The sequence below is a fragment of the Staurois parvus genome, unplaced genomic scaffold (assembly GCF_062004578.1).
Source record: "Staurois parvus isolate SC_StPar_1 unplaced genomic scaffold, SC_StPar_1.0 ptg000702l, whole genome shotgun sequence".
Classification (NCBI taxonomy): Eukaryota; Metazoa; Chordata; class Amphibia; order Anura; family Ranidae; genus Staurois; species Staurois parvus.
This window is the reverse complement of record NW_028318498.1, coordinates 264189-285590: the sequence shown is the minus strand read 5'-3', so window position 1 is coordinate 285590 and position 21402 is coordinate 264189. Positions and strand designations below refer to the sequence as shown.

Genomic DNA, 21402 nt, shown 5'->3' with positions numbered 1-21402 from the left:
GCAGAGACATTTATAAGCCATTTCTAAGCCACTAAACAGTACCTATCCACCCATTACACCTTTCTATGGCTTCACCTGTACTCTTATATTCTGACTTGTTTGCTGTATTCAATGGACAGAGCACTAAATAATTTTTTGGAAAAGTCAAATCTATACTTGAGCCCAAAAAGGGTGAAAAACCGAGGAAGAAAAAGGAACGATCACTAAGAAATCATGCACTGTAGACCCTGTATTTATCGCACAATGGTTCCTTTAATTCAAATTCACAAATTATGAGTTTTTACCTGGGCATCAAATGTGCGTCCAGAATGACAAAGATTGTTTGGGTCACAGAGAATAAATCCTGGAAGAATTTCCTCCTCCTCAATGCCTTTGAGCCGAATCTTCAGATTTTCCCCAGGGGCAACAAGCTCGGTTTCTACTTCATCAGACAGAATACCCAGGACTTCAACATTGTGCTTCAAAGAAAGATAACACAAGGAAGTCAAAAAGTGTGGAACTGACTGCAACACAACAGGTAGGCATGGAGATTATTTTTTTTAATGTATAAAAAAAAAAAAAAAAAAAGTTTGCTTGCTTGTTACAGCACACTTCAGTTGCTAAAGAAAAACAATACAAGACATATGCAATACTGGATTATATCACAGTAATTTCTAAAGCTTAAGGCACAGCCCTCCAATTAAGAAAACAAAATGTGTACACACAAACTGGGTAGCTGAAACAATAATGGTTATATTGCAATTTCCATATTAGAACCACAAAGAGCCAAAAAAAACAGCTAAAGATGTATAAAGTAAATGATAGGCTAAAGAACGCATTAAACTAAAGGAAAAAAACCTCACATGTATCAAGACAGCACAGCACATAAAATATTTATCCAAAATATGCAACGTATGTGATCACCAAAATCAATATATAAAGTATTGCAAATCAATATTAGTACATGAATAATACTCTTAAAGTGCCAAGTGCAATAAAATATAAAGTCCTTCTAGCGACAGTCCAAAAGAAATCTCCATTGAAAACGATTTCAAGCTGTGAATATTCTATAGATAAGTGCTGCGCAATATAAGAAAAAATGCAATTTATACCATATGTGTAATCTTCATAATAAAGTGCCTGTGCAATTACCCATATAACCTCTTATAAAGTGCATATAAACATCACAGTGCGTAAATAAACAATTTGTGACAAAGAACCCATATAACAAAGAAAGTCATTGTATGGTAAATAATATTGACTTCTGAATAGAGTTGCTCAATTCTTGTAAATATTTGTGCACCTTCCTGCCATGTGTAAAACACCATGTGTCTCCTCCACCGACACACATATGTACGCTCACCTCCTTAATCTGACCTATAGATTTTTAGATCAAACAGCGCTTTTCCCTTTTAACCCGGGTATGAATAATTCCTTCTTTGGCTCCATTCTCCTCCAGACTCTCCTCCAGAATGATCTTCCTGTTTATTATCCAGCATATCCTCCGAAAATGCTGAAAAAACGCCCATCATAGTGTATCACTTATACCAAACAATATTTATTAAAAGGACTGAGTGCACTCACATAAAAAGTGTCCAACTGGAACACTGCTGTTCAATAGCATTAACAGAAAATACATACAGAGTTCCATGGTGGCTCACAAAATGATGGCTCGCAAACTTCCGGTCGTGCGACTTGACATCGGCCCACCCTACACATTACGTCACAACATGTGACTTCATCAGGAGATGGCCATTGGACATTCTGACACTCATTTATACTGAACTCCATAATTGTCAATGTAACAATCAGCAAAATTTAAACAAGAGCCATTTTCCTGTAGCTCAGCTTCCTGACATAATACATCGGACGCCATTTTACTACGGCCCACAATGTGTGAATATTCCAGTGTTTGCCAGCTCATCTTGTAAGAACCAATACATATGAAATATATAAATATAATTGACTATGCCATCAACTATACCCCCCGCAGTAGAGAAACTAATACAGTATTACCACAATATGAAAAAATAGATTAATTACTACATTAAACGAGTATATTATTCAAGCTATCTATACAATAGATACATACAGTGAAGGAAATAAGTATTTGATCCTCTGCTGATTTTGAATGTTTGCCCACTCACAAAGAAATGATCATCTAAAAATCAAATGGTAGGCGTATAGGAACACAGAGACAGAATAACAACAAAAAATTCCAAAGAAATGCATGTCTAACAAATTATGCACTAATTTGCATGTTCATGAGGGAAATGAGTATTTGATCCCCTTCACAAAATATGACTTAGTACTTGGTGGCAAATCCCTTGTTGGCAATCACTGAGGTCAGATGTTTTTTTTTTTTGTATTAACAATTTTTATTGATTTTCACATATATACATATAAAAAGAATACGTTGAAAGAACAAAATAAAAAGAAAAAGCACATCGATGGTAAAATCTGCATGGTTACAAACATAACGTCACATAGCTACAGTGGGGAGGCTCTCAGACCAGCACAGTTGGAGAAAGGTGGGAAGGGGAGAAATTATCCCATGGGTGCCACACTGCCTCGAACACAGCTGTCAAGCCAGAATGTATAGCAGTCAGATATTCCATCTGTCGTACATCAGCAATAATTTTAAACAAAGTGGATATCGAGGGCGGTATAGCGGATAACCAACACATAGGATCGCTTCTTCTGGCTGCAGTCAACATATGTGTGGAAAGTTTCCTGGACACCTTGGGAAGACCTGGAAACGGCAAACCCAATAAAAAGTATAGAGGTTCAAAGGGGAGAGAGGTATGCAATAACAATTGTAAAAAAGACAAAACCTCTTCCCAAAAAGGGACAATGGATCTACAAGTCCATAAAATGTGGAAGAGGGAGCCAAAGTCCCTCCGACAACGACAGCAGGCAGAAGAAGCACTTGGGTTAAAAGCATGAATAACTTCAGGGGTTTTGTACCACAACATCAGAATTTTGTATGTATTTTCTTTATAAACCACACAGAGGATTTAGATGCATTTTCCCAAATTTTCTTCCACTGTGTTAAATCGATGTCACATCGAAACTGGGACCACTTGCGCATGTAATGGTGAGTGTCGCTAGAAAGGGGGTAGCGTCCATAAAGAGTGTGTATGTTTTGGAAATTATACCCCTTTGATGTGGGCCCTGTATACATAGATGCTCAAAGGGCGAAGGTTTCCCAAGAGTCAAAGTGGGGGACATGGTGGAGAAAAAAATGGCGTAGCTGAAGATATATATAAAAATGTTGAGAGGGCAGATCCTTTTTCTGGAGGTATGAGAATGGTTGCAACTTCCGAGTAATGGGGTGTACTAGGTGGCGCAATTGGAAAAACCTGGCCTTGACCCAAGGGAGCAACCGGGACACGGCCAAACTATCTGGAAGATTGGGATTAAAGAGAATATTAGTCAGTGGAGAGCAGTCTGAGGTCAGTGCAAACCTGGTCTTACATTTCCGCCAAATACTCATGGAAAATTGCATGGGGCCAAGGAAGAGATGACGAAAGGGGGAAGGGTCCACCGCCGAGGATGACCAGAGGAGAGAGCAAGGATGAGTCGGAGTCAATTGTAAGGACTCGATCTCAGTCCACAAGTTGGGAGGAAACGGAGTGGACCATGACGGAATAAAACGGAGGTGAGAAACATAGTAGTAGGTCACGATATCCGGGGCCCCTAGGCCTCCTCTAGAGCGCAAAGACAGTAGCACGCTGAGAGCAATTCTATGCCGCTTGTTATGCCAGATAAAGTGTACAAGGGATTTCTGGAGGGAATGTAGTTTGGACATGGGAACAGTAACAGATAGAGTTGCAAATAAATATAAAAGCTTGGGTAGTACAGTCATCTTTATGATGTTGATACGTCCCAAGAATGATAAAGGTAGAGTATCCCAAAACTTTAGGGAACGGGAAATAGCTATGAATAGTAGGGGGAAATTGGCATTATAAATAGAACTGTAGGAAGAGGTAAGATTAATACCCAAATATTTTATAGAATGGGTGCACCATCGATATGGAAAAGTGTCTTGAAGGGATGAGAGGACAACTGGTGGAATGTGAAGCGGGAGCGCTTCAGTCTTGGATGTGTTAACCTTGTAACCCGAAAGAGTCCCGAATTGTCGTAAAAGTTTATGTAAATGTTGGGGGGGAGATTTGGGGGTTCGAGAGAGTGAGGAGAATATCATCCGCAAATAGGGATAGTTTGTATTCATGGCCATGAGACAATACCCCCCTTATGTCAGGATGGGCCCGGATTGCAATAGCCAATGGTTCCAAACAGAGGATAAATAATAGGGGAGAGAGTGGGCATCCTTGACGCGTACCATTCGACATCTGGAAAAGAGGTGAAAGAAAGGAGGCTAGTCTGACCTGTGAGGAAGGGTGAGAATAAAGAGCTTTTAAAGCTGCCACGAAAGGGCCACAGAAGCCAAACTTCTCCAAGACCATAAACATATAAGGCCAGCTGAGGCGGTCAAAAGCTTTTTGGGCATCTAAGCTCAATAAAATAGTAGGGATGGAGGACCGGTTAACCAAGTCAACCAGATCAATAGATCTTCTGGTATTATCTGCTGCATGTCTGGCAGGAACAAAGCCAACCTGGTCTCTGTGTATGAGCTTGGAGATTAGCCTAGATAACCAATTGGCGAGGATCTTCATAAAAATTTTGTAATCAGAATTCAATAGAATAGGACGGTAATTATCTAAGATGGAATGGTCTTTGCCAGGTTTGGGAATCACAGAGATATACGCTTGGGAAAAATCGGCTTGGGGAACAATACCTCTGAAAAAATCGTGATAAAGAGAAAGAAGATGGGGAGCTAGGATACCAATGAAGATCTTGTAATAGGAGTAGGGAAGTCCGTCTGGTCCCGGGGCTTTGCGTGAGGGGAGATGTTTAACCGCATCAAATAGTTCTTCAGGTGTAATGTCAGCGTTAAGAGCCGCAATGTCAGAAGAGGATAGCTTTGGTATTAGTAGGGGATTGAAAAACCTATCAAAATAAGTTTCTGTAAGAGGGGGGTGGAGGTCTGTGGTCAAACAGTTGTAAAGGGACTCATAATATGAGCCAAAAAGGGAGACCATCACACAAGGATCGTAAGTAGGGCTCCCATTCAGCTGGACAAGATGGTCCGGCAATGTAGAAGGGGACTGTGCTTTAAGTCTATTGAGAAGCATACGATGGGGTTTGTTAGAGAATTCGTAGAATTTCTGCCTAACCCAGAGGAGAGATTTTGTTGACTTACAAGCATCAAGGGTTTTGATTTGGTTACATAGGGAGGTCACTTTATACAGCCGAGGGATAGACAGCTTCGCAAGAAGTCTACATTCAGCTAGGGTTAACTGGCAAACTAGGGTAGTCCTGGCATGCTCTGAGGATTTCTTCAGGCGAGAACCCATGGAGGTACAAAGGCCTCGAAATACTGCCTTGTGGGCTTCCCATACAGGTGAGGTAGATAGAACAGAGCCTACATTGTGTTAAAAATGCATATCAAGGCCCTGTGAGAGCTCAGCACGGAGATGCTCCGTGGTCAAGGACTCATTGAGACGCCAATGGCCTGATTTCGGCATAACATAGGGGAATAATAAATTTAAGGTCAGGAAGGCGTGATCAGACCATGTAATAGGATTGATGTCAGAAGAAACTAGGAACGGAAGAAGAGGAGCGGAAATGAAGAAATAATCTAAGCGGGAGTAGCAGCGGTGAGGTGTGGAGTAGAAGGTGAACTGTTTGTGGGTAGGATGACGAATCCGCCAGGCATCAAAGAGACAATGCTCCCTAATCAATTTACGAAAAGATTTCGAGGTGGAGCATTGCCGCTTCGAAGGAGCGGACTCGAAGAGGACCCTCCTATCTTTGTGCGGTGAAAGGATTAAATTAAAATCACCCCCTATAATCATGTGTGAAGCGGAGAAGGAGCCTAATTTGGCGAGCGTTTGTGTAAGAAATTGTAATTGACCTGAATTCGGAGCATAGAGATTCCGCAAAATAAGGGGAGTGTCACCAAGCATACATTCTAGGAGAATGAAGCAACCATGATGATCGACCTTGGAGGAGACGACCCGAAGGGAGCAATGTGTCCGGATCAGTATTGCCACTCCAGCCCTACCAGATGGGTCAAAGGCCGAATAGGATTGAGAAAAAAACCTTGTGGCAAAATGAAAGGAACCTGCTGACTTAAAATGAGTCTCCTGGACAAAAATAATATCTGCTCCTGAGGATTCCTTCAAAGCCATCCACCGATTCTGAACAGAGTTAAGACCTTTGACATTATATGACAGAAGTCGTAAAGCCATCATAAAATAACAATGAGTATGACACATACACACAGCAGAAAAGATAAAGGAGATACCATTGATGAGACAAACCAAAAACATTCCAATAAAAAACATAGATACCCATAAGGATATGAACTTGGGAGAAACATCAAAACCAAAGTCGTCCGGACAATTGTCTGGACGGGATCGGGGGCAACAGGACAACCGGAACATATCAGTTAGCAAATCCGGCCAGTAAAATATAACATATGGGGGACCAAGCACAGGGGGAAAAAAAAAAGGAAGGGAGTGGAAGAGGAGGGATGGGAAAGGGGGGGAAAAGGGGGGGTAAGCATACAACCTCAAAGTGCCCACAGAGGAAAACCGCAGAGAAGCATCAAGCAGGCATGTCGCTGGAACGAGGACGAGGACGCTGTGGAGTACGTGAAGGGCGCTTCCAGCCCCTAGGAACTGGTGTCCAAATCTTGTTGGGGGTGGCGGAAGGACGAGACGGAGAAGGTGATAATGAGGAATTGTCTTCCGGCAGAGGAGGTAGTCCCAATTGCTTCAGGAAAGAGTCCGCCTCATAAAGATCGCGTAGAGAAACTTGGGAATTATCTTTGGAGACAACCAACCTGAAGGGAAAACCCCAGCAATAAGGGACACGGTGGTGCTGGAGATGAGTGGTGAGTGGCTTCAGTGCTCGCCGTTTAGCCAGGGTAATCGGAGAGAGATCACAGAAGAGCTGAAGCCGGTCCCCTTCAAATTCCAGGGACGGGATGTTGCGCACAGCAGCCAACAAGGCTTCCTTGCTCTCAAAAAAGTGAAAGCGGACGATGACATCACGTGGTCTGGTGCCGTCAGCAGGTCTGGGACCTAACGATTTGGTGGACCCTGTCCATGCGCCAATCCGCTTCTGGGACAAAGGGGGCGGTTGCGGTGAAGGACAAGAGATGTCTGCGGAGTTGGGAATCAGAAATGGATTCAGACATACCGCGGATGTGGATATTTTGCCGGCGTTCCCTGTTTTCCAAGTCCTCTTGTTGGAGCTGAATTTGGGACATGGTGTGCTTCAGATACACATTATCTTCTTCTAAGACGTGGACGTATTGCACCAATTCATCAAATTTATTCTCCAATTGATCCGCACGTTCCAATTTGCGCTATTTCTCCCCGAAGATCCAAAGCCAACTTGCTCACTTCAGCGGATATGGTGGCAGTAATATTGCGTAAAAAAGCCTGCAATTTTTCCTCCAGCACAGATATCGTGAGAGTATTAGTATTAGGCAGCACAGGAGGATTGGCAGAAGCAAGTGGTGGAGGGCTCAGCAGAGAGTGCACCATCGCCCCCCCCTGCAGGGGTCAGGGGCTCTGATTCCTTCATCTGGAGACACTGAGAATGTGAGGAGGTTTGCTGTATTGCAGAGGCATCTGCTGCAGTACCTCCGGCCGCCACTGGGGGTCCGCCGGAGCTCGGCTGCATTACAGAGGCAGCTGCTGCAGTACCTCCGGCTGCCACCGGGGGCCCGCCGGAGCTCAGCTGCAGGATCGCGGGTGAAATTGAGGCCGGGGATTGCGGCCTATGGAGGAACCGCTGCAGCGGCTCATGTGGCGGCGGGGAAGGGGGCTTCCAGCGCCCGATCTTCCCCATGATGAGGCTGGGGACTGGAGAGCTGGGTGCCCCACTACTTTGACTCACCCAGGGACGCCTGTGGACCAGCAATGCGCCGTGGGTGAGTCTCTAGGGCCAGGAGAGGAGCGGACCTCAGTAAGATGCGGCCAGAGTTCCCGGCCGTGCATGCGCCCTGAGGTCAGATGTTTACTGTAGTTGGCCACCAGGTTTGTACACATCACAGGAGAGATTTTGGCCCACTCCTCTTGGCAGATCCTCTCCAATTCATTTAAAGTTTGGTGGCTAACATTTGGCAACTCAAACTTTTTAGCTCCCTCCGCAGATTTTCAATCAGATTAAGGTCTGGAAACTGGCTAGGCCACTCCAGGACCTTAATGTGCTTCTTTTTGAGCCACTCCTTTGTTGTCTTGGCCATGTGTTTTTGGTCACTGTCATGCTGGAACACTCATCCACAACCCATTTTCAATGCCCTGGCTGAGGGAAAAAGGTTCTCACCCAAGATTTGACGGTACATTGCTCCGTCCATCATCCCTTTGATGAGGTGCAGCTGTCCTGTCCCCTTAGCAGAAAAACAAAATGTTTCCACCACCATGTTTGACAGTTGGGATGGTGTTCTTGGGGGTCATAGGCAGCATACCTCCTCCTCCAAACACGGCGAATTGATTGATGCCAAAGAGCTTGATTTTAGTCTCATCTGACCACAAGATTTTCAACCAGTCCTCTGCATCATTCAGATGTTCAGCGGCAAACTTCAGATGGGCCTGGACATGGGCTTTCTTGAGCAGAGGGACCTTGTGGGCACTACAGAATTTCTATCCTTGTCGGCATAGTGATACCAATTCTTTTCTTGATGACTGTGGTCCCAGTTGCCTGGAGATCATTGACAAGATCCTCACGTGTAGTTCTGGGATGATTCCTCACTGTTCTCATGATCATTGACACTCCACGAGGCGAGATCTTGCATGGTGCACCAGACCTAGGGAGACTGACAGTTGTTTTGTGTTTCTTCCATTTGTGAATAGTCACCTTCTCACCAAGCTGCTTGGAGATAGTTTGGTAGCCCAGTCCAGCCTTGTGTAGGTCTACAATCTTGTCCCTGACATCCTTGGACAGCTCTTTGGTCTTTGTCATGGTGAAGAGTTTGGAATCTGATTGATTGCTCCTGTGGACAGGTGCCTTTTACACAGGTAACAAAATGAGATTAGCAGCACTCCCTTTAAGAGACTGCTTCTAATCTCAGCTAGTTACCTGTATGAAAGACACCTGGTAGCCAGAAATCCTGCTGAATGATAGGGGATCAAATACTTATTTCCCTCATGAACATGCAAATCAGTGCATAATTTGCTAGAAATGCATTTCTTTTGACTTTGTTGTTGCTATTCTGTCTCTCAGTATTACAATACACCTACCATTCAATTTTAGACTGATCATTTCTTTGTGAGTGGGCAAACATTCAAAATCAGCAGGGGATCAAATACTTATTTTCTTCACTGTAGCTGCATTGAGACATATATACTATGTATAAGACATTTATACTCCCTTGTAATAAATCCCCATACAGTGCCTAAATGATAATCTATAGATATATAGGCCCTGATTCACTAAGACTTGAGTCTACTATCAGACTCTGACCATTCAGGCAGACTCAATAAATCAATCAAGACCTGTCAGTCTTCTGAGCGGCGTCTAGCAATCTCATTAACCAACATCTACTTTGCTATTAGTAAATGTGGAATCAGATCTGGCACATTTTTAGGTGCAATACCGGATATGTTCGCTAGATGGCACACACACGCGAGCTTTATTAGCATTGGCATTTTTGTCTTAGTAAAAGAGAATATTTAGAATACCAAATAGTACACCTATATTAGAATTTTTTTTTTTCTGTTTCTCCAAAATGATCAGGAAACTAATGCATTTACTAATGAATGTCATACATTCTATTTTCAAATGTTAAACATTTTCACACTTATATCTCAAATCCCAATATAATTATATATCTTCATTCTCTTTAATCACGTAACTATTTTATGTTAAAGACAAGTGCAGCGCTATAAATGCATGTGATCAATAATGAACGCATGTAAAAACCAAAAAGTGCAAAGAATTGCAACAATGATGTAAAATGGTAAATGGTGCTAAAATAAGTTCATATAATCATTCCTGAATAATGGAAATTCCTTCGTGTGAGAGTACCAACTCAGAGAGTGCCTATGAATGGCACGTGTGGTCTCTCCGTGACGGACAGTAGTGCATGAACTCGTGAAAGGTAAACCACCCTTGGGACTGGTCTACAGTCACCAGAACAAAAGTATTAATGCGCATGGGTTATACACATCACACATCTGGGGGTGCAGCGGTATGCTGGCAGCTATGGGTTAGTCATCCAGCTCCATCCATCCATCAGGTTGGGTGCCCAAATGGTCCTGGGGAGGAATTAGCTCAGCCACAGGAACCAGAAAGGTGCTTAATAGTGTAGTACACTGTCACAGGGGTGGATGACCTTTCACGAGTTCATGCACTACTGTTCGTGGTTATATTTATCTTGTGTAATACCATTTTACTAGTCTATATCATTTGACCAGCGCTCACTTTATCATTTTTAAACAATGCAACTATTCTACATTGTAGCTCAAACTGTGTCTCCCACAGTGGTTTAGTGGTTAGAGCTCAGAACTTACAGCACTTGGGTCATGGGTTCTAATCCCAGTCATTGCTACATCCCAGTTTCCATGCTTTCCCTGTATGGATGTGTTTCTGCCAACACTTAAAAGACATGCTGTTAGGTTCATTGGGCCTAGTACATGGCTGAGTTTCTGTCCTTAGATTATAAGCTCCTTGACATTTATGAACGTTAAAAAAATGGAGATCAATTTTCTGGGTTGTGTCAGTGCCAGGAATATTGATCAATCAATTATGATTTTGCCTAATGACTAGAAAGTGGTTGAATGTTACCTGCGTCCTGTTCTTCTGCCAATTAGGAAATGTGCAAGTTTCATGCTGTGTATATTTTATTGTAACTTTTTTCTCTTCTTTTAAATCTGTCTCCTTATACAATTTGACCCCCTCCCCCACCCCATCATCACCTGTCCCATATGCAAATCTATGGATCACCGCCCCACTCTTTAACTATCTATTGACTGATCAAGTGAATGTGTCTCATTTTCTATCAGCTACAGCTCAGATCTCACATTATTATACAATTGCTGATTGTATCTCACCACTAGTCTGATTGAATTCACAATTCCTGGTCAGTCCCGTTCCCTGACCTCTAATAACCTTTAGGGCCAGTTCACACTACATGTGTTTCAGTTGCTTTTTCGGCATCATAAAACGCACAGAAAGAAGGTTATATGGTTGTCAATGTCATAGTTCACATCAGCGCTTGCATTTTCAGTGCATTGCAGGTGCTGTAAACAAAGTTGACCACGCTGCATTGTTTCTGCACAGAACTGTACTGGAACACATTGAAAAGTCCTTGAATGTACTAAAACACACATGTCCCTAATTAAATTGAATAAAAAGAAAGTAGAAAAAACTAACTGGAAGGGATACAAAAATGCAATGCAACGTGTCCAAAACGCATCCAAAATGTACTAGAACACACTAAACATGTATGCCAAAAGGGCATGCAAAAACGGATCAGGAACACATCTAGACTGTTTCTATAGTGTGAACTGGCCCTTAGGACTTGTTCACACCATTGGTGGTGCAGAAACGAATGCAAGAACACACATTTTCCAGCACAGCAAAGAAATGCAATGCCCTTTGCAGATGTGCACAGTTAGGTGCAACACACTTTTAAAATAATATGCCTGCAGTATTTTTGCATGTTCCCACACATTAGGCAGGCCATTGAAATTAACAAGCTGAGGGAAAAAAAAATTATTAAAAAATGCCCCATTCACACAGCTTTATTTATAATGTTTTTAGTGTATTTTTACCATAAATATAATTTGGATATTTTCTCTGGCGGTGGGGGGCTGTCAGGTATGCTGTACGGGGCCCCATGATATCCAACAGTGGCCCTGGGTGTATGCTTGTGTCTGTGCCACCTGTATAGTTAGGAAGAACCTTGAACCTCTGCTATGTACCTCAATGTATCTAGGAATTGGACATGTTTTCAACGGAAAATACAATTATTAGTAATGTTTCGCCAGCAAATGAGGATCAGCTCCTCGGTGGAGAACAGCGATCTCGCCATGTCCAGATATGGTCTGGAATTCCACAAAAGAACAATTCACAAAACTAAAAAAATAGACTTGCAAATTACCACTAAACTCTCCTAACTACACTCCCATCCACTCACACTTCCAGGTGTGTGCAAACGTCCTTCCGCAAACGTCATGACGTATTTCCGGTATGACAGCTGCTTTAGCTCCTCCTCCAACAGCCGTCTTGGCGTTTATTTTTGCACCATAGCAATTTTACATGCGGCACAATTGTGTATATGACATTCGCAAATATATGTTTGTAGTTCTATTGTAGATTTGGCATTGGTGAATGTATGCTTGCAGCTATACTGTGTGTATATGACATTGGCGAATATATATTTGCCAGTAAAGGCACTTATATAGCGCTGTTAATTTACGCAGCGCTTTACACTGATGTGGTAAATTCACATCAGTCCCTAACCCTCAAGGGGCGTACTAAGAGCCCTAACTTACATTCATACATATACTAGGGCCAATTTTGACAGGATCCAATTAACCTACCAGCATGTCTTTAGAGTGTGGGAGGAAACCGGAGTACCCAGAGGAAACAGGCACAGGGAGAACATGCAACCTCCAGGCAGGAGGTGCCATGGCTGGGATTCGAACCAACAACCCCAGTACTGCCAGGTGGAAGTGCTAACCATTTAGCCACTGTGCAACATACAATTAGAACATGAAATAATCCCCCCAAAAAATACATAGTACAAATGTTTATTGATCAAATACACATTCCACATTTATTTGGACAAAAAAAAGCTACATTCAATATCTTGGTGTGGAAAAAAAAAAAAAAAAAGCAGGATTGATGTTGCTAAAATAGAACGGTCCTGCTCATAAGAGCTTACAATCTAAAAGATTATACTTATAATGAACTGTGCTTTCACAGGTTACAGCAGGAAACCAACGGTTAATATCACTTGGGCTTATTCACAGAAGCTGCAGATCGAAATATCGGCATGGGGTCCCCCTCCCATCCACACCAAGCCCTTCGGGTCTGGTATGGGTATTAAGGGGTAACTCCACGCCGAAATTAAATAAAAAATAGCTTGGGGATCCCCCCAAAATCCATACCAGACCCTTATCCGAGCATGCAGCCCGGCAGGTCAGGAAAGGGGGGGGGAGACGCCCCCCCTCCTGAATCATATTAGGCCACATGCCCTCAACATGGGGGGGTGCTTTGGGGCAGGGGGGCTCCCCCCTAAAGCACCTTGTCCCCATGTTAATGGGGACAAGGACCTCTTCCGTTAGTGGGATAATTGGTCGGCCATTTTTTGGGATTTTAGCATATTTTGTTTATCAGTAAAGTTGGAAATTTTTTTTTCCAGATTTACTGATAAAAAAAATGTGCCAAAATCCCGAAAAACGGCTGTCCAATTAACCCACTAACGGGCCGAAAATTGTTCGATTTTTTTTTCGGCAGAAAAATTGGCAGATTTTAGACCCATCTATGGCCTGCTTTAGATGGGTCTAAAATCGCCCGGAAAAAAAAATCGGCTGGTTTTCGGGCCGTTAGTGGGTTAATTGGTCAGCCATTTTTAGGGATTTCGCCACTTTTTTTTAATTGGTAAATTTGGATAAAAATCGGCCGATTTTGCAGATCGGCCGATTTTAGCTGCAATGATCGGCAAATTGGCTGATCTTTTAATAGATAAAAAATCTGCACATGAGCCATGACCTGCAAGAAAAAGAAGAAGAAAATGAAAAAGAATAAAAAAAAGAAAAAGAAAAAAAAATGCAGGCCATAGATGGGGCGAAAACTGACCGTTTAAAAAAAAAAAAAAAAAAGAAAAATCGGTTGTTCAATGGGCCGACGTTACCACCAATGGTAAAAAAAATTGTCCGATTTTTGCCCCGTCTATGGTCGGCAAATATAATAGCAAAGTAATTACTTCTGTCCCTGCAGAGAGCTGCGCTATTATATTTGACATTAAAAAGTATAAAGGTTGCAACATTGTATCTATATGTATCCGAATAAAAACCATCTATATCCGAAATGGATACAAATAGATACAATGTTGCAGTCTCTATACTTTTTAATGTCAAATATAATAGCGGAGCTCTCTGCAGGGACAGAAGGAATGTTTCAGCTGTCTTCGGGGTTTCCAACTGACAGCTGAATTTTAAATTTCTGTGAATTTAATAATAAAAAAAACAGCGTGGGTCCCCCCTCCCATCCATACCAAGCCCTTCAGGTCTGGTATGGATATTAAGGGGGAACTCCACGCCGAAATTTAAAAAAAAAAAAAAAAAGCGTAGGGACCCTCTCAATATCCATACCAGACCCTTATTCGAGCATCCAGCCCGGCAGGTCAGGAAAGGGGGGGGGACGGGGACGAGTGAGCGCCCCCCCCCCCCTCCTGAACCATACCAGGCCACATGCCCTCAACATGGGGGGGTGCTTTGGGGCAGGGGGGCTCCCTAGTGGGCATGTGGTGGTTCAGGAGGGGGGGGGCGCTCGCTCGTCCCCCCCCCCCTTTCCTGGCCTGCATGCTCGGATAAGGGTCTGGTATGGATATTGAGGGGGACCCATGCTGGTTTTTTTTTTATTTCAGCGTGGAGTTCCCCCTTAATATCCATACCAGACCTGAAGGGCTTGGTAAGGATGAGAGGGGGGACCCACGCTGTTATTTTTTTTTTTTTTTTTTTATTGCGGACCTTTATTTTTACATTCAGCTGTCAAAATAAATATTATCTAGACCTTCGAAATAAGTAAAATAATTACAGAAATAATTATAAAGGATAAGAAACAAAAATCGAATCACTAGAACTAAGGAAATCAAATTAGAATACATAAAGATATGCTTAGTGCTGTTTGTTTAACACAGTAGACGCTACTGAGTGTCGGCTGTCAGAGGAATCCACAGTGAGATTTACTATTGGGCAGTGGCTAAAAAGCAAACGCCCATGGCAGACATCTAAAATGTGTTCTGCACATGCGCATTTATATTGGCCAAAGACACTGCACGGGCGTCTAGATTTTCACTGTGTCGATTTCCTTTAAAAAAACGATTTTTAACACATTCTTAATTTTTTTGGAAATAGCAGATATTGTTTAAAGTGAAGTCCTGATATTTGGCAAAGCAAATTTCTAAGTGAACATGTCTCTGCAGTGATTTTTCATGGTGTTAGACGTGCTTCTTAGCAAGTCTACTTTGTGAGTTTGATTCCGGGCGTGTGTCTTTTTGTAAATTCGATTGGGCATCTGCTTATGGGCGCTGCTCAATAGTAAATCTCGCTGCAGGGTAAAAATAGATGGTCGCTCATAAAAATTGGACGTTCGCCCATGAATATGCGCCCACGTCCAATAGTAAATCAGGGCCATAGTGTCAGCAGCAAGAACATATCGGAGGTGGGAGTTGGTGAGTTGCGCAGAAGTTACTTTGGAAATTATTTTTTTATTTCAGGCTGTGCTCAATCCTAAACAGTGCTCATCTCCTGTGCAAGGTCCTCCACTACCATGTACTAACCAGAAAGCCACTTGGTCAACGGCCTGTAGCTCACCCAGTAAGGAATCTCCATTTCTCACTCCTCAATATTGCTATCAGTACTGCCTGGAGCCTAAAGAAAAAATATGCAAGATGGCCACCGATCTGGACCTTGTAAACGGAGGCGTGACATCAGCACGTAGGCTACATGCGGACGTCACGCCATCATTAATAATAATGATTTGCAATACTTTCTTTACATATTGATTTTGGTGATCACATACTCATTTGCATCATTTGGATAGAGGTCTTATGCGCTGCACTCGATATCTGTTTTAGGTTTGTCACTTTCTTTGTAGTGCAAGCAGCTCCAACTTTTTAGCGCTCACCATTTACTCTGGATTTCTAAGGAAAAAAACTCATTTTACTTAATAGTTACTACAATGAAGAGAAAGGACATTTTCAATAAGATAAAACCATATCCCTGTTTCAAGAGGCCTCAATAAGGTTACCTATGGTTAGAGCAGAGGTTCTAAAAACCTTTTGAAGTTTATATAAACCCTCACCCACATACCTTCTGTTATCAGCTGCATAGAAAGACGAGGGAGGAGAAACAGCAGCATACTAATCTTCTCAGTAACCCTCCATTCACATCAAGCCTGACTTTGAAATTGTGCGACTTACAGTGAAGTCTTATGATTTCAAAGTAGGGGGACACGCCGATTTTAAGTATGATTTGCAAGACATCTGATACAGATGGGTGGGTTGGGGGGCTTTTGGGGGATGTCAAATGTAATTATTGGAGGAGAGCAGGCATAATTCCCAGCACAGCTAGAGGAACGGACCACGCTGTGCTCGCCTGACTAATGTTTTCAGTTTTTAATAGGAAAGCAGAGGGGCTGCAAAGGACACCAAGTATTTCACACAAAGAAAGCAATACAAATTACAGGAAGGTTTTTCATACAAGTACATGGTGCGACGTACACATCAGAAATATAAAAGGTTGGGTTTACATATTCTTTAAACAAAGGGCTAATTTCAGTTCATCAGAATGATAGGGTATGGACTGTACCCAGTAGAAGTAGAAAAAATGCACCAGTATCAGCAGTGAGTGAAAAATGTCCTGACATCAGTGAGATTAAAGTGATATTAAAAAAGTTCAACTTTTTAAAATTAAAAAAAAAAAATGTTATCTGCTCCCTGCAAAGAGCAGCCCTGATCTTCCTCTTCTTGAGATATATATATATATCTATCTATCTATCTTTGTACGTTGTACACATATTATATAGGGTTATTTTGGAGGATAGGATTTAAATAAAGTTTGTTTTATGCAAATATGGTCAAATCACTTTGGTAAGTCTGGTACATATATAGTATTGACCACTGAACACTGCATGTTAAAATTTGTAACAAACACTAAAGATTTAATGACAGGAAATGTGTTCCCTATTTTTCAATTTAGACTTATAGCTGGGAATATTCTTCCTTTTCAATGTACGCTGTGATATGGTGATCGGTCTGTTAATGTGAATCATTTAATACTGTGTATGTTTACAACTTTTTGTCGATTTTTGCCTACATTTATATGTATTTGGGTACATAATGTTTACATTGTAATCATTTTTTTCAATGAGATATATTTATTGGTTTTGATGTTCACACCAAGTTAGTTTTAGCTGCGCTGTACTTATTTCATAATAAAGGGTAAGTTCACCTTTCACATTTTTAGGGGTCATTTGGGAGGGCAGTTGTACTATCCTGGCATTTCAGGGTCTCCAAAACTGTTATAGGTAGTAAGGAAATGACATAAGGAAATATGCTCTTTGAAAGCCTGAAGGTGGTCAATGGATTTTGGAGGTCTGTATGTGGCTAGGCAGCCAAAAAAGTCTCAAAGGTAGTATCCCCTTACTCAAGAGAAGTAGCAGAATGTATTTTTGGGTGTTGTTCCACATATTCCCATGACGTGTGAGCAATTTATCATTTAAATGACAAGTTTGTGTGTAAAAAAAAAAAAAAAACCCAAAATTATCATTTTCCAAAAATCTGTAGCAAAAAATAAAACCTTCCATAGACTCAACATGGCTCTCTGCAAATTCCCTGGGGTGTCTTTTTTCCAAAAAGGGGTCATTTGGGTGTTTTTTTTTGTGCTGCCCTGGTATTTTAGCACTTCAGAGAGAAATAGTTTTTATTTATATATATATATATATATATATATATATATATATATATATATATATATATACATACATACATACACACACATACAGTCAGGTCCATAAATATTGGGACATCAACACAATTCTAACATTTTTGGCTCTATACACCACCACAATGGATTTGAAATGAAACAAACAAAATGTGCTTTAACTGCAGACTGTCAGCTTTAATTTGAGGGTATTTACATCCAAATCAGGTGAACGGTGTAGGAAGTACAACAGTTTGCATATGTGCCTCCCATTTATTAAGGAACCAAAAGTAATGGGACAGAATAATAATCATAAATCAAACTTTCACTTTTTAATACTTGGTTGCAAATCCTTTGCAGTCATTTACAGCCTGAAGTCTGGAACGCATAGACATCACCAGACGCTGGGTTTCATCCCTGGTGATGCTCTGCCAGGCCTCTACTGCAACTGTCTTCAGTTCCTGCTTGTTCTTGGGGCATTTTCCCTTCAGTTTTGTCTTCAGCAAGTGAAATGCATGCTCAATCAGATTCAGGTCAGGTGATTGACTTGGCCATTGCATAATATTCCACTTCTTTCCCTTAAAAAACTCTTTGGTTGCTTTTGCAGTATGCTTTGGGTCATTGTCCATCTGCACTGTGAAGCGGCGTCCAATGAGTTCTGAAGCATTTGGCTGAATATGAGCAGATAATATTGCCCGAAACACTTCAGAATTCATCCTGCTGCTTTTGTCAGCAGTCACATCATCAATAAATACAAGAGAACCAGTTCCATTGGCAGCCATACATGCCTACGCCATGACACTACCACCACCATGCTTCACTGATGAGGTGGTATGCTTAGGATCATGAGCAGTTCCTTTCCTTCTCCATACTCTCTCTTCCCATCACTCTGGTACAAGTTGATCTTGGTCTCATCTGTCCATAGGATGTTGTTCCAGAACTTTGAAGGCTTTTTTAGATGTCGTTTGGCAAACTCTAATCTGGCCTTCCTGTTTTTGAGGCTCACCAATGGTTTACATCTTGTGGTGAACCTTCTGTATTCACTCTGGTGAAGTCTTCTCTTGATTATTGACTTTGACACACATACACCTACCTCCTGGAGAGTGTTCTTGATCTGGCCAACTGTTGTGAAGGGTGTTTTCTTCACCAGGGAAAGAATTCTTCGGTCATCCACCACAGTTGTTTTCCGTGGTCTTCCGGGTCTTTTGGTGTTGCTGAGCTCACCGATGCGTTCCTTCTTTTTAAGAATGTTCCAAACAGTTGTTTTGGCCGCGCCTAATGTTTTTGCTATCTCTCTGATGGGTTTGTTTTGTTTTTTCAGCCTAATGATGGCTTGCTTCACTGATAGTGACAGCTCTTTGGATCTCATCTTGAGAGTTGACAGCAACAGATTCCAAATGCAAATAGCACACTTGAAATGAACTCTGGACCTTGTATCTGCTCATTGTAATTGGGATAATGAGGAAATAACACACACCTGGCCATGGAACGGCTGAGAAGCCAATTGTCCCATTACTTTTGGTCCCTTAATAAGTGGGAGGCACATATGCAAACTGTTGTAATTCCTACACCGTTCACCTGATTTGGATGTAAATACCCTCAAATTAAAGCTTACAGTCTGCAGTTAAAGCACATCTTGTTTGTTTCATTTCAAATCCATTGTGGTGGTGTATAGAGCCAAAAATGTTAGAATTGTGTCGATGTCCCAATATTTATGGACCTGACTGTACATACACACATACAGTATATACATACACAGTAAATATAAAAAGTCTACAGATCCATGTTAAACTAAGGATTTTTTGATGTAAAAAATGAGACAAAGATAAATAATTTCAGAACTTTTTCCACATTCCACATATAATGTGACCTTTAAACTATACAATTCAATTGAACAACAAACAAATATTTTTTGGGGGGGGGGGGGGGGGGGTGAGGTGAACATAAAGAACTAAAATAATGTGGTTGCAGAAGTGTGCAAATCTTGTTATAGCTGGGGATGCAGTGGAGTTCAGAATTAAGCAATCACATTCAAAATCATGTGAAATAGGAGTCAGTACACACCTGCAATCCTTTAAAGTACCTCTGATTACCCCAAATAAAGCTCAGTTGTTCTTTTTTTATTTACATATTTATAAATTTTTCAGATAAACAAGTTATACAAACATACTCATTAAAATCTTAGCATATTATCAAAACATTGTTTCATCCCTCCCCCCCCCCCCCCTGTCGCCCCCTCTCCCCTTATACCACCCCCCCCCCATCCAATCCCTGACCCCTTCTGCTCTGCATTTTCCTGTTCAGTTCTGGAGATCGTAATCCCTATGAAGGAAGAACAAAATATGTTTCCATATTATTCTATGTTAATCCCCCATAACCTCTAAGGCTAGCCTTGACTTTTTGAATTCCTCCCATTTGTTCCATCTTGTATGGTGACTCTCCATCTTATCTTCATTCAAATGATAAAGTTCCTCCAATTTACATATTTGATCCATCCTATCCACCCAGTCCTTTATTTTCGGCACCTCCTGTCTCCTCCAATACTTGGGTATCAGTCCCTTTGCTGCATTTGTATTTTTTAACTGAAAGCTTAGTACTATGAAAAAGGCAAATCTCTGGGTCTACTAGAATATCATCCTCTGTAATTTTTCTGAACCAAGTTTACCATTTTCCCCCAATACTCTTGTATTTTAGAACACTCCCACCATATGTGATACATTGTGCCTCTACCTCCACATCCACGCCAACATAAAGGTAAATTATTTCCACTCAATCTATGTGCCACACTCGGTGTGACATACCATCTTGCCAAACACTTATAATTCATTTCTACCTCCTGCATATTTATATTTCCGTGGATTATTCTATACATTTTCCTCTGTTTTTCCCCATCTATTGTTAATCCTATTTCTTTCCCATTTTTCTATATATGAAGGACTTATATCTGTGTTTATTTCAGTGAGAATTTTATATATTTTAGAGGTTCTGTGTTTCCCATCTCCCCGTGTACCTAATGAGTACTAAAAAGAATTCCAATCCTCTCATTCTTAAAGGCTTTGGAAGCTTTCCTATAAAGTGTTTCAATTGAAAATAACGCCACTCATCCCTTCTCGTGAAAACCTTTTTTTCCAGTTCCTTAAGTGATCCTATTTCCTCCCCCACCATTATATCCCTTAATTGTGCATCTTCCTTCTTAATCCACTTCCCTGTGATACCTTCTTTACCCGGGGGGGAAAAACTCTGTGGACTTTAAGGGCATTAACAATGAATTCATTTCCCAACCCATCTGTTTGTATAAAACATCCCAAACTCTTAAAACATTAAATGTGAACAAACTTGTACTGTCTGCTAATCCTACCTCCTGTGGAGGTAGCCATACAATTCCACTTAATTTAGTATTACTTAGCATATTTTCTATTTTAACCCAGGTTTTCCCCTCTGCATTATATGTCCAGTCAAAAATTCTCGAAATTATTACCAAGTTATAATATCTTTTTAAATCTGGGACTCCCAATCCTCTTTATTTCTACATACAATTTCCTGGCTTATTCTCGGTTTTTATTCCTCCAAATAAAACAACATTTTTTTAATTAGTCTAAAGTATATTTCTGGTAGTTTAATTGGTATCATTTGAAATTTATATATTTTTGGAACAATCACCATATTTATCAAATTTATACAACCTATC

General features: G+C 41.3%; 1 protein-coding gene across 1 annotated transcript in view; it reads right to left on the bottom strand.

Moving 5' to 3' along the window:
- Positions 1-21402, bottom strand: part of LOC149446015 (eukaryotic peptide chain release factor GTP-binding subunit ERF3A) — a gene marked incomplete at its 3' end in the record, with an annotated part of 318744 nt that overhangs the window by 50985 nt on the left and 246357 nt on the right. Inside the window, exon 9 of the mRNA XM_089653149.1 lies at positions 285-458. Coding sequence (XP_089509275.1) covers positions 285-458 — 174 coding nt within the window. The remainder of the gene's footprint in view (positions 1-284; positions 459-21402) is intronic.